Consider the following 14,388-nt stretch of genomic DNA (forward strand, 5'->3'; position numbering starts at 1 on the left):
AGTTGGTTGATTTTATTCCACCCCATTGCTCTGCACAACCAAGATATTTTCCTATCTAGCTAGTGAGGCACGATTCTTCAGTTAAACTTGAAGCTCTCTAGCTAAAATATGGCTAGAGAATCTCTCTAGAAGATTTTCAGGAAAAAGATCACACCTGACTTATTGTTATTGCTATTAATAGAAAAATAATTGTCCCGACCACTTGCAATAAGTTTGAAGGGTGTTCTTAATGCACCTAACATTCATGAGCATAGTGCCATAAATATATAGGCTTTCCATGACATATGGATCTCCTCTCCTCTTGCAATCTCGAAACCCCTTATATCTTCTTGTCTTTCATACTCAATGAGTCGTGTTGTGAGAACTTCTAAACAACAAGATGTATGGTAAATTGTAACCTTGCCAGGCTTGCCACTAATTAGTAAAATAATTAGGAGCTCGTTAAAAATGCATAAAGCGTACGTCATTAGAACTGACATACTGTACAGTGGTACTTCCCGAGAGCCATGCACATTTTTATACTAGTATTTGATGGTTCTCTAGGCGCATATGCTTGAGATAATGCAATTAATAATGCAGCACTGATTAATGGAGTATTGATTAAGATAAGTTTGAAAGCCAACGCAACGATCATATCTGGAGTCCAGTAAGTTATCCCTCTTGTATTTTGTACATTATTAGCAGGGATAATCTCCTGGCTTCCCAACCTAATTTAGAAATGGAATTTAAGATCCCAGCTTTTCTGAAGCCATCTCTCCGGGCTGTAGACAGGCTAGTGTAGTACAGTCGGTACCACATTCTCTTCTTTGACCATTAATGATCTGACTACCCGTTTAATCCACATGACGCAAATCAGATTTCGATATTTTTCCCAGTAAACTGATACCTCGCATTAGCAATGCTACCGGAGAAAACCTGACATAGACGAACTCCCTCCGAAATGAATCCCATTTTCTTCTTCTTTCCCATGAACGTCCGTCTTTACGATATGAAAGAGGAAAAGTGAGTCCTTTGGATGTGGAGCCAACATGTGCCTCTTTTACCAGATATGTACTAAAAGATGATCATTTGAGTTACAGTGCACTGAGGCATTCTTTGCCAGAGAAAATGTCGGTGTTTTTGACCAGGCCGTTTGGTTCAAGACTTGAACTTTCCAGGTTGGTTTGCTTGAACGCTGAGAACTACTAACCGCAGCTCCGGTACGTGAAAGACGGTGTATTGACTCTCACAGTAAAAATCGTTCAATTATTTATATTTAATTTAATTATACTCCTTGTCAGTTTCCAGATATTATAATTGGACCCTGCTCCGGTGATTAGCTACTAAAATGACCCACTGGTTTTATTCCTTCTTTCTTTTTAAAATAACACTTCCACAGCTGCAGGACAGCACACGACACTTCTCTGTTTGCCTCCTCTACTGAAATATTTTATCCAGGACCATTCCCCCCTTGTGGTGGCTATCACATTTTCTCTAATTTGTAAAAACAAAACACCCACGAAAAAATAAATATCACGATTTGCCGTGCCATTTCAGTAATGTTGAGTATCAGTCGATGCCTATCCGTATTTTAGATGATCCTTTTAAAAGCACAAAATAAATTACCAAGGGAGGTACATTTATAATTTAGGAATTTAGATTTTGATCCTTCCACTATATTTCCAATAAATATATACACACCACTTGTCGGATCTAAAATTGTATGGATTTTTTTGTTTGAAAGTGGGGAGTTGAGTTGAGTTGAGTTGGAGTGAGGAGGAGGAGTCATGAGATCTTTCTCTTTTTCAGTTGGAATTGAAATTAAAGTCATTTCTTAGTTTATTTCTCAATCAACCAACAAAATCAGATTCAGCAGCAGCAGTAGTAAATCCTACTAAAAGTAGTTGTTGTTGATACCTGCATTTATTATTATGTAGATGATGATGATGATTGTGATGATTCCATGAGTGATTATGAGATTAATTAGAGGAGTTGCATTTACCTGGAATTTGATGGGAGGTGGAGTAGATTTGAAGGGGAATAACAATAATCAGCAGCAGCAGAAGAATTGGTGTTGTTGGTGTTGCTGTTGTTGCTTTTGGAGATTTGATAATCATAATAATCAACATCATCAGTTGAATAGGAAGAAATCGTTAACAAAATCAACATCATCAGCAGGAGTAATTCTTCATATGTGGAATCGTTCATCATTCATATGTGGATTAATGTTATTTGCATTAGGTTTAATATCATTATTCACTGGACATGTTGCTTCTCATTTGGATTATTACTCTAATCGTTTCATCAAAGGAACTTCTCTTTTTAACAACCGAAACAGCAACCAATTGGTATAATCATCTATTCTTACTCATTTGCTTTATGATCTCTAAGTTTTTTTTTTGAGATTGTTGAGTAGTAATAGTTTAATTTACTGATTTTTTTCAGGATAAAAGTCGTCGGAGTGCACCAGTTGATATTTGGAAATCACAGTCTTCCAAGTTTTATACTGGATGTAGTAATAGAGGGTCTCATTTCCCTCGTAAGCATCTCTATTCTGATGACATTTTGTTGCTTGTCTTGTAGCACATTACCGTCCTGAAATAGATTAGAGCACAGTCTTGTTGTACTTGAACATAAGTATGAATGTAGCCTGATTGATTATATGACTGAACTATCTTAGCATCTTGGCATAGACTGTGTTTAGTAAGTGTCCTGATATTTAATGAATTGCGGTGAAACTTAAAAGAGAAAGGTCAACGACATGCTTGTGTTATATACCGGAATGAGGAAGCAATTTTAAATGCTGCTCTCCATTTGTCTAGTACTTTCCTAATCACATTTTATTATGAATTTTAGGTGCTGTCAGTGAGCGCAAGTCGAATGGCTACTTGCTTATTGCAACCAGTGGAGGGCTAAACCAACAAAGAACGGGGGTAAGTGAAGCTTTTCTTTTCTTATTCTATGTTGTCGTTGTGCATGTGTGTAAGTATGTCTGATCTTGCACGTTAGGCTCTAACATTGAGTGGGTAAGTGAAGGTTTTCTTTTCTTCCTCTGGTTCCCTATATCTGGATTTTTTACTCATAATTTCACGAAATGCATAGCAAAGAGATTTGTGGGTTCAGCATATTCTAGTTAATCCTAAGGATATCTGCTGTTTGTTTTTTTCTTCTTCTGCTTAACATTTCACTAATGTTGTGGCGAAGAGTGTGCCATTTAGAATTGACATGGGGCTTCTGTTTTCTTCTTTTCCAAAACTCAGATAACCGACGCTGTGGTTGTTGCAAGAATTCTTAATGCCACATTGGTTGTACCTGAACTGGACCATCATTCCTTCTGGAAAGATGATAGGTAAGTCGAATGTTATAACTTTGCTTGACATTATGTGTCATTTCTTCAGTGACTTTAATGTTATAACTGCAATTATATATCTTTCATTAATATGCAGTGACTTTCGCAACATTTTTGACGTCAATTGGTTCATCTCCTATCTAGCGAAGGATGTCACAATTATCAAAAGAATACCTGATAAAGTAATGAGATCAATGGATAAACCTCCATACACGATGCGTGTTCCCAGGAAATCCACTCCTGAGTATTACCTGGATCAAGTTCTGCCGATACTTGTGAGGAGACGTGTAAGAAGGCCCTATACCTTATTATCTGAAGTTATATTTTTTAGTTGACATGATGAAATGATCTCACCGCAGTTAAAAAAAGCAGTTGTGCAATGGCTGTGGTTACAAATGACTTTGTCAAACGTTTAGGACTTCACATTCTATCTTTGCAAATTCAAAATAGCATCTTTCTGCACTAGAACATCCCTCATATCCAACAATAGTCAGCAATTTGTGAAATTGAAACGTCCTGTTAAGTTCCTATTTTGTAATGTGGATTGCTCCCTTATGTTAAGGATGCATGTTATGTTCACTTTGAATTCTTGTCCTCTACTAGATTCACCTAGATTTTGTATGGCTTTGCAACTTTCTTAACGTTGACATGGTATCTGTTTAATTTGTTGACACTACTGGGTAATAAACCACCTGCACTTATTATTATGAAGAGACCCATCTGCCTTCGTTTTTTCATCAAGAAGGAGACCTTCCTCATACAGGATCCCTTAAATAAAATAAATGAGCCGTGGCTGGAATTATCCCAGCTACAATAAAGGGATTACAGAGAACATTCATAGGCTGTTAGCCGTCACACTCCAAGCACAAATAAAATCTTATGCTGTAAATTAATATGTGTCTCGTTCTGACTTACTTGTCTAATGATTTCATTCTTTTTTTACTGAGATTACTATTTGTCAGGGCAGAATGCATTTTCAGGTATTTCGTATCTGTCTGTTTCTCATACTTATCACTTTGCACCTTTATTCCCCAGGCTCTTCAGTTGACAAAGTTCGACTACCGGCTTGCCAACAGTATTGATGACGAGCTACAAAAGCTTCGTTGCCGGGTTAATTATCATGCATTGAGGTTTACAAAACCTATAGAAGAACTTGGTAAAAAAGTGGTGATGAAAATGCGAAAGATGTCTGATCGTTTTATTGCCGTTCACTTGAGGTATTTGTTTGCTTGAAGCCATGAATGTCTCGCTCTTCTATTGAAAATGAGATGAAGTTGTTTGCTTCAAACAGAAACGTTCAACTGTGTTTCTTAATACATGAATTATTGGATAAACAAGCAAGTGTAGTTTGCTATCTGCAGTCAGAATTTCGATCATATTTTTTGTTTTATAATACCTCCACTTCTACTACATTAGGTTAAAGTTGTCATGTCTGATCTTTTGTACGAATAATTACATTCTACATTTGAAATTCATCTAATTTGTTTATTTTCAATATTGAAGGTTTGAACCCGACATGCTAGCCTTTTCTGGTTGTTACTATGGAGGAGGTGATAAAGAGAGAAATGAACTGGGTGCAATCAGGAAGCGTTGGGAAACACTGCCTGTAAGATATCCTACACTATGTTCATCTGCATATTTGCTTTTGGAAATCCTGTGCAACTTAATAGCTGAGGAAGTTAGTGTGTGATGTGCTTCTTTTTCCTCTTAAAATCCAACATGCTTAGCTGCTGAGACAAATTAATTTCATGTACTAGAATACAACACTTTGTCAATCTTCCTTTTCCTCTTTAAATTTTACAGGAATTGAGCCCTGAGGGAGAGCGAAGACGTGGAAAATGTCCTCTCACTCCTCATGAAGTAGGTTTAATGCTGCGGGCTCTTGGTTTCAAAAACGATTCTTATCTCTATGTTGCATCAGGAGAAATATATGGTGGAGAGGAGACTCTGCGACCTCTTAGAGAGCTTTTCCCCAATTTTTATACTAAGGAGATGCTTGTTAACGACGAGTTGAAACCATTTTTGCGTTTCTCATCTCGCCTCGCCTCCATTGACTATATTGTCTGTGACGAAAGCGATGTATTTGTCACGAATAATAATGGAAATATGGCCAAGATACTTGCAGGTCGAAGGTAAGAATCAACCAAAATTTTCCTTTCTTCAGTCATTTGGTAGTTGTATTAACCGTGCGATTCTGTCTGTTAAATTTATCCGCTTTTCTTCTGTTTTCTATGTTAAGATACTATAGAGCTGTGTCGGGAGTTAAAAGTTAATTTTAGTAGAAAGGGAAGTCACAGACCTGAAAAATTGCTAATTTAAAACTTGATCTTGGTGTTGTCAAGCATGGGAGATCACCAAAATTCACTTTTTGCCTGATAGGAGAGCTTGATTAGTGGGAATCCTTCATTTATTTCAGCTCTTTTTGAGATATTCTTTTTTTTTTTGACTCAAAAAGGGCAAATGAAACAGGCGTTCTAAGTTTCTGTCAGTTTGTCAACACAGTTTTTTTTTTCTTTAGATGCCACACAATGTGGGCTTGTATTACTAGTTATTTTCATTATGCGCTACATCCTAGATGAATGCTCACTGCTATTCCTCTAATACTAGTTTTTGTTACTGTAATACTGGTTAATTTGTCTAATTTTTTTTTTCGAATTCATGTTGTGGTTCAAAGGAGGTATATGGGGCACAAGAGAACCATCAGGCCAAATGCAAAGAAACTGAGCTCGGTATTCATGACCCGAAATGAGACGGATTGGGATACATTTGCCAGGAAAGTAAGATCAAGCCAGATAGATTTTCTCGGAGAGCCTGAGGAGATGAGACCAGGAAGGGGTGAGTTTCACGAATTCCCAACATCATGTGTCTGCAAGAAAGACATCAGTAACAGCAAAGATGATCCGGAACCCAGTACCTTAAACTCAAAAGAATGGAAAGAATGGAGACGAGGATAAGAAAGTTAAAAAGAAGACTGGAATTGATAGAGAAATTGGCGAAAGTGTCGGCCGAATAGCTAACAAATCCTCTCCGGGGGGTAAAAATTACCCCAATTGAAATCATCACCAAGCATAACAAATAGAAGACATTATCAGTAGGTAACTTTGTTTTTGTTTGATTCCCATCACTTGGCACCACTGAAATGAGTGCGGAAGCCATGGTGTTGGCAAAATGGGGGGACTGGGGAGGTAGATTTAGGCTTTTATTTCTGTAGTGAATGCTTTTTTCAGTGAGCCTACAAGAGCACGAGAAAAGTAGTTGGGTGGGGTTTGGGATTGTGTGTATATAAAGAGGGGAGGGTGGACGCACTGACTGCAGTTGATTAGCTAGCATCAATGAATTTCTGTTTTATCAAGGTACAACACAGTAGGCTCTTCTTCTGTATTGTCAACGTGTGATCTGGCCCTCTCTTACTCTATGTTGTTGAATGAAATGAAATTTTAGATGTCTGCCACAAGGGGGGCTGGTTTTCTCCAACTAACCATACCAACCATCAAGTGATGTAGGAGATCTTAAAATATTTTGAGAATTTCCTTTTTTTTTTTTTTTTTTTGGTAGCCTCTTCCGATATCTCTTTTGGCTCGTGCATAAAATCCACGTTGCACATGACCTGGTTAGCAAAACTTAAATGTAGTAGCAACCACCATTGCAATTAACTATTCGTATCATATGGCATTGACACCCACAATCTATCTATGCATAATATCCAGATGATCGCCACATCGAGGATGAGATGAGGTCTTGATAGTGGGACGCTTTGTTTTTCAAACACACGGACCGTTGATTTCCATTGCATTTTACATATTTTTCTTCTAGGAAACTCCGACGCGTCACAAACAAACAAAAGCACAGGATCTCTCAAACCCGTCTCTACATACATCGTCACAGGTAGCTCTCACTATTCTCATTTCTCTCAGTTTCGTTTTCGTCTTTTATCTTATCATCTTCCCACTTACAGAAAATCTCCCCAATCGTAAGAAATTCGATGCATCTTTTTCGTAACTGCTTAATTCTTGGCTAATTAGATCTTTGTTTGTTTGTTTGTTGAAAGATTAATTGTTAGTTTTTAATTTGTGTTTTTACAGATGGCTTCGATGATGCTGAATCTCGGAGCAAATCCTACTTCCACTTCACTGCCAAAGACATTTATTGGTGCCAAAGTAAATCCAGTTATCAAGACTCAGGTAATCAGTCAATCATATCCTTCTCTTCGATTTTAACTCTTATCTTCTTCTTCTTCCATTTCATATCATCATCAGAGTATAATCTCCTTAGATTTGTTGATATAATTCTGGATCATTTGTATCGTTGCCTTAGATTTAGCTCGATCAAGTTAGTTTCGATGATTAGAATTTTCCTGAGCTTGTAGATATGTGTGTCTTTAGATCTTTTGAACTTTTATTTCGTTACAGAATTCGAATTGCATCAGACTGTGTCAGGGTGTGCCAGAATATAATGCATTTCGATATGTTAGTGTAATTTGGGAGGAGTGGCAATTGAATGATAAACAAATTATCAAATTGCTAAAAAACTTGTTTCATTTTTGATTGGAGGACTGACCTCAGAAATGATAACTTCAATATCTTATCTACAAATCCAGACCATATTCACCGACGAAATGATCCCTAGGAGAAGTTTAACGGTGCTAACAACATAAAAACTGGGATATGCAATAACGAATATATCTTTTGGTTCTTTTACTCCTCCTGATTAGATGTCACCTGGATGAAGAATTCCATGTTACTTTAGATACATAAATCTGTATAATACTACCTCTGTCCCACCATTAAGCGACCTACTTTAACTAAGTAGGTCACTTAATAGTGGGACGGAGGGAGTAGTATGAAAGGAATATAATAACTGCATGTGCTAGTCGTGGTTTCTCTGTCTGGTTGGGGACATTGTCTGTGGATTACTACTGAAAGTTTTATAACTGATTTTGCAGTCATTTGGACGTGTAAGCATGTCTGTTGCAGTTAAGGCTTCTCGTTTTGAGGGAGTGACAATGGCTCCTCCAGATCCAATTCTTGGAGTATCTGAAGCATTTAAAGCTGATACTGATGCCAAGAAGCTCAATCTTGGTGTTGGGGCTTACAGAACAGAAGAGCTTCAACCTAAAGTATTGGATGTTGTAAAGAAGGTTAGTTCACTTCTTCTCATTCTATTGAAAAATTATTGCCTTAGATGGTATTCTAAGGTCTTCAGATTTACTTTCGCTTATTAGAAAGGATGTTTCTTTTCTTTACCTGATTAATGTGAGTACTAAATGTTCTGTGTAAATTTCTCTTCTCAGGCAGAGAATCTTATGTTGGAGAGAGGAGAAAACAAAGAGGTATCTTAAAATTCTAGCATGGATTAGATAATCGCTTGCAAATTTTTAATTATATGTATGGTTTCTGAATCATCATTACCCTTGCAGTATCTTCCAATTGAAGGTTTGGCTGCGTTCAATATGGCAACTGCGGAGTTGTTGTTGGGAGCTGACAATCCTATTCTTCAGCAAGGAAGAGTACGGGAGATTCCTATTCTTCAACACCAGTCAAATTACTTTCCTTTATCTAAAATATTTTGTATCTGCATGTTTGCTAAACTGAATTTTGTTGCTTTAGGTTGCTACTATTCAAGGTCTTTCTGGGACCGGCTCTCTTCGTCTTGCTGGAGCATTTATCGAAAGATACTTCCCTGGCGCAAAAGTTTTGATATCATCTCCAACTTGGGGTGTGTATCACTGCCTTCTTTTTTCTCCGTCATGCGTTATCCATCTCCGTGTTACTAATTTTCCTGGTTGGATTGTTTTGTTTCAGGAAATCATAAGAATATTTTCAACGATTCAAGAGTTCCTTGGTCTGAGTATCGATACTACGATCCTAAAACTGTTGGCTTAGACTTTGACGGGATGGTTGCGGACATTAAGGTAATTTTTGGCATTGCATCCATTATCTTTCCTGATAATCTTTTTTAAGTTTGAGCGCTATTCATTTAAGACTTCTAATTTTACTTCTGAAGAGGCAGTACCGAAAGAACCACGTCGCCAATTTCTTTTTATCTGTATACTATCTTCTCGGGCAATTGGAATTTACTTTTGAAGTCCATAGTTGTGTGATTATGTACTTTTGATGTTTCACTTGGTATCCCCCGTAGCTTCTATTCCTTCAATTACATTTTGAGGCAAAATTGCTAGAAGTTGCGCAAATCCTAAATCAGTCTTTTTTACATCTTAGCATGCCTGGTTGGGGTCCTTCCGTACGTGATTTCTGTAATAAAAAGAAAAAACGGTATTCTTATGTAATTACACTTTACTATCTTTCCCAGGCTGCACCAGAGGGCACCTTTGTGTTGCTTCATGGTTGTGCTCACAACCCAACTGGAATTGACCCAACTCCTGAACAGTGGGAGAAAATTGCTGATGTCATTCAAGAAAAGAACCACATCCCTTTCTTTGATGTTGCTTACCAGGTATGGTTGATTGACTTGATTCAAAGTTGAGATTTCTATGTGCATCTAGATGAATGTCTAAAGACTCTAAACTCTAAAAATTACTTTCAGGGATTTGCCAGTGGAAGCCTTGATCAAGATGCTTCATCTGTGAGGTTGTTTGCTGCACGTGGTATGGAGGTTTTTGTTGCTCAATCATACAGTAAAAATCTAGGGTTGTATGCTGAAAGAGTCGGAGCTATTAATGTTATCTGTTCATCATCAGATGTGGCAACAAGGTGCAATCAGATGACTTTGCTACTTAACCTTTTGAAATTTATGAAGGAAAGAGCCAGCTGTTTGTTACTATGATCTAACCAATTTCCAATTTTGAACATGATTCAGGGTAAAGAGCCAGCTGAAAAGGATTGCTAGACCAATGTACTCAAACCCCCCTGTTCATGGGGCAAGAATTGTTGCCAATGTTGTTGGGGACCCTACTCTATTCAATGAGTGGAAAGTGGAGATGGAAGCAATGGCTGGACGGATTAAAGGTGTGAGACAAAAACTGTATGATAGTCTCTCAGCTAAAGACAAAAGTGGGAAGGATTGGTCTTTTATCCTTAAGCAGATTGGCATGTTTTCTTTTACTGGTCTGAACAAAGCGCAGGTAAACTACATTCCAAAAGTTTATTGATACTATGATATTCACATGGCCTTATCAAATGTTGTTGAATATCTGATGATAAAGAACCATGCATATAAACTCTGATAAATCATAGTTTGTGTAGACCCATCTTAAATTCTATGCAGATGAAGTCTCTTTACCATACCAGCCTTCGGCTGACTGCTTAAATGGGAGAGTCATGAATTTGAGATCTATGTTGTTCTGTCCTTATTTTGTGCATCAGGGGATACTTTGGTTTATTGTGTTTCAATTCAGACTCCTAATATTCATTTTTCTTGATTGATCAGAGTGACAACATGACTGATAAATGGCATATTTACATGACCAAGGATGGAAGGATATCCTTGGCCGGATTATCTCTGGCTAAATGTGAATATCTTGCAGATGCCATCATCGATTCGTTCTACAACGTCAGTTAAACGAGTATAGATCCTTAGCACTACATTTATTGGCTATACATGAACTCTATTTTATTTTTTGTAATGGTTTCCATACCATTGAAATTTTCGGGAGCCCCATTATCATCATATGGAGTTGATCACCTTAAGGATGTCTTGAGATGTAACTTAATGTCACATTATTTGGAAATTCATTAGAAAAATGGATTGACTAATATATTGGCATGGGAATAAATACGTTTATAGATTCTGTTGATGTTGCTCTTGGAGAAACTGTTGTATTTGATGTTAACTCACTGCTGGATGATATAAAAAATTAGAAATGTGCATTGTACTAACAGTGATCATTAACATCCTAATAAAGAATTAGTCGAAGATGAATCTATTATTCACTCTTCGCAAATACTCTCAAGAGAAGGTTGCCAAATATCAAAAGACGAACATTTCTTTGGAGATGATGAAAGTTTCCTATCCTTATTTCTTCTGTTCCGTTTAACAGCAGTACTGATTGTTGTTGTTTCTCTGCCAACATTGACTGGAGTCTCCTTATTACTATTAACTCCGGTATTAAAACACATGAAACAACTATCATCATCCCAACAAAAGCCTTCTTTTCCCATCAATTCCATTGTAGTGTTATTATTAGATCTTTTTACATCGTCATCATCATTGGAATCCAAGCTCAAACATGTATCATATGTTATATTGGGAGTAGCAGCTCTAATACTATGTTTTTGTTTCAAATCAGAAAACAACCAACAAGTGGAAATCAGTGGTCGATTGTCTTCTTCATTGCTGCTGCAACTCTTTTTGACACTAATATCTTGTGAGTGCGTCGACAAATGACTATCAGAAGGTGAAGCAGGAGAGTGTTTCAGGTATGCACGCTGAAGCTTACTTACCGTGGAAATAGGTACAACATAGAATTTTTGGCCCAACTTGAGTGTAGAATTTGGTTCAAGAATTGCCCGTGGTTGTTGGAATACATGCGGATATGTTACAAAACATCTGGAGTTCCTTGACATGACATCCGATGCGAGTATAGGTCGCTCGTAAAGCTCGACGTGACCTCCTGGATGAACTATCTTTACCACCATGTGTTTTGTAGTATTGGTGCAGAGCCATCTTGAGAAACCCATCTCTCCATCTCTCGAGACCCTAAGAGGTAGAGAGAAAAGAAGCATTTCAGACTTAATAAGGTAGTGTATCTCCTACATTTAGTGGAAGGCCTAACGAGATTATCAAAGAGATTAGTAAAATATGTTAACTAGATATTGTATTTTCAATTATTGATTTCCACGAAGAAGCAATGTCTTTTCTATAGTTAGTGATGGATTATTGTATGTCATTGGACCTAACTTATAATTAAGATTCTGTTTTATCAGTTTATGATTGTAATTGTCGATAGGTTTTAAGCATTTATATTATAGAATTCTTTACGTGCTTTTTATAATTGCAACATGTTAGAAAACAACCAAGACATAAAAACAAAATGAAGACGAAATGAATAATCTCGTTTCTGGGAGAGAGAAAACGGATTCCAAATCCTTCGCCTCATGTAAAAAGAAAGCCACCATGCAAAGTGTAACGGGTTTAATTCGTGCGGCTTCTTTTTTTTGGGACATGACCGACAATCCGTGGTTTAGTGGATCAACTCCACCCATAAACATTCGGTCTTGCACATTAAAGCACATATATGTCTTCACTTTTAAGGCTTTAGGTAACAAATGATTTTTTCTTTTCTCTCTAACGCTTTATGCCCCAATAAGCAGAAAATGTTTGTCATGCATCAGTGTAGTTAAACAAACTCACAACATCCGCAACACAATTAATACAAAGACATAACACAACAATCTCATTTTATTGCATCAAAAAAAGATTATAAAACTCGTCCATCGCATGGACTAAATAGGCGATCACTCTCCTTAGTGATGCTTTATTCTCTCAAACATGAGATTACATTTCTGCATACTCTCATCTATTTATTTACGATTCCTTTCCTAACATTTATATCTTAGTAACATGGCCAAAACCGTGCATAACCAAATACGCAAGCCTTGTACAACTAAGTGTCCACCAGGTAGTTTCCATAACCGCCTAAAATTGTGCATAACTGACCACCTTCTCTAACTTAAGTCAATTGATGTCACACCTATCCCAAACTGTTGTGCGCATTTTAATATGGTTATAAACTGACTTTATAATCGTTCCAACTTGTCTCTCAACTCTAGCATACGTGTAAAGCCAATAACCAACTCGTAACCGTCATTTGAGAAAATGTTATGCCGTCATTGCGCATCACTGCATTGTGGCCTAGAGTTGTACTTGCTTGGATGCTTAAGCTATCGCTAACTCATGCCAAAATGCTTCTCAGCTGATGCTAATAATGTACCATGTATCATATGCCCTATGAGTCGTAAGCTTCATTTAGCTAAGTAATAGACAATAGTGTGCACTCGCTTGCATCACTAACTTCCGTGAACTATCCAAGCTTTGACCAAGTCTTTGACTAATGCATAAGACAACTCTTGGCCTGTTCTATATTCTCGCATCATTATTGAGTTGTGTTGACTCCATTCCACGAATATGCATCAATGCAAGCATCACATGTTATACTCGTCATATGACATGTCTTGCCTTTACGAATAAAGTTTGATTCCGTCGGCGAATGTGCTCCATGGTCGTGCCACTGACTATCAGTGTAGCGCCATCATTGCGTTTCACTGATTAAGCCGGTAATCCAAATCCATCCCTCAACAATGTCATTACTTTATAAAAAAACACTACGTTCACATATTCCTCTTTGGCAGACCAACTCATCAAAACCATAAATCTATTATCGCCACTATCCAAGTCGACCATTCAGGCAATGTTCTATATGCAACAACAATTATATATGAACACCACTTTTACCCCGTTATACACTTATGATTCCAATTCAAAACTGGTAGATCTTCACCATATATATACACTCTTCTCCTTGATAGACTTGCTACGAAAGCAAAAGGCTTGAAGGATAAATGCATACCCCAGACAATATATTCGTGCTTATCAAATAAGATTTCTTTCCAATACAAATCACCTGATACAAATACAATTCCTAAAATATGTTCATAACAAAATACATCTATCGGGAATTTTTTTCCGGGGTTATAGTTCCTCTTCCAGAAAAATTCACACGCTAAGCTGAGATAAACTTACCAAACCAAAAAACACCAGGGTAATAATAAAAAAGAATACCATGCATGTCATAGCTTTGTTACCGAAGAGTTTGTGGCTAATACATGACCAAGTGAACAACCACACTCCATCAGGGACACCATGTTTTAGGGTAACCCAAATTTTCAACCTCTGCAAGTCCACAAAGGGAATAGTTGTACTCATTGTTATATTTCCTAAGGCAACAAGTGTTTCATCGGATTGGAACGACATCATTGCTCATATCACATAATTTCTCAACCAAACCCAATACCAACGGATGGAAAAGGTGCTAGAACTCATGGGTTCAAATATGAATCTATGAAATCATGACACCCTGATAAAATTACCACCCGGAATGGTTG

At 37.3% G+C, this 14,388-nt stretch overlaps 2 protein-coding genes across 3 annotated transcripts; both read left to right on the forward strand.

Moving 5' to 3' along the window:
• Nucleotides 1-1,700: 1,700 nt before the first annotated feature.
• LOC113282684 (O-fucosyltransferase 29-like) lies at nt 1,701-6,802 on the forward strand. Its single transcript, XM_026531728.1, has 9 exons — nt 1,701-2,327; nt 2,425-2,518; nt 2,836-2,912; nt 3,240-3,328; nt 3,426-3,615; nt 4,364-4,545; nt 4,832-4,934; nt 5,132-5,460; nt 6,003-6,802. The coding sequence occupies exons 1-9, from the start codon at nt 1,953-1,955 to the stop codon at nt 6,280-6,282; spliced, it is 1,719 nt and encodes a 572-aa protein (XP_026387513.1). The 5' UTR covers nt 1,701-1,952; the 3' UTR covers nt 6,283-6,802.
• A 321-nt stretch (nt 6,803-7,123) lies between these two features.
• Nucleotides 7,124-11,098, forward strand: LOC113282685 (aspartate aminotransferase, chloroplastic-like). 2 transcript variants are annotated; one of them, XM_026531730.1, is made up of 11 exons: nt 7,124-7,213; nt 7,411-7,509; nt 8,271-8,465; nt 8,619-8,657; nt 8,745-8,834; nt 8,935-9,043; nt 9,130-9,239; nt 9,638-9,781; nt 9,872-10,038; nt 10,145-10,409; nt 10,715-11,098. In XM_026531730.1, the coding sequence occupies exons 2-11, from the start codon at nt 7,411-7,413 to the stop codon at nt 10,844-10,846; spliced, it is 1,350 nt and encodes a 449-aa protein (XP_026387515.1). In that variant the 5' UTR covers nt 7,124-7,213; the 3' UTR covers nt 10,847-11,098. The 2 variants fall into 2 exon arrangements, with proteins under 2 accessions (XP_026387515.1, XP_026387514.1); XM_026531729.1 differs by having other exon boundaries at nt 7,206-7,298.
• The last annotated feature ends 3,290 nt before the right edge of the window (nt 11,099-14,388 follow it).

This window comes from Papaver somniferum, chromosome 5, assembly GCF_003573695.1.
Source record: "Papaver somniferum cultivar HN1 chromosome 5, ASM357369v1, whole genome shotgun sequence".
Taxonomy (NCBI): domain Eukaryota; kingdom Viridiplantae; phylum Streptophyta; class Magnoliopsida; order Ranunculales; family Papaveraceae; genus Papaver; species Papaver somniferum.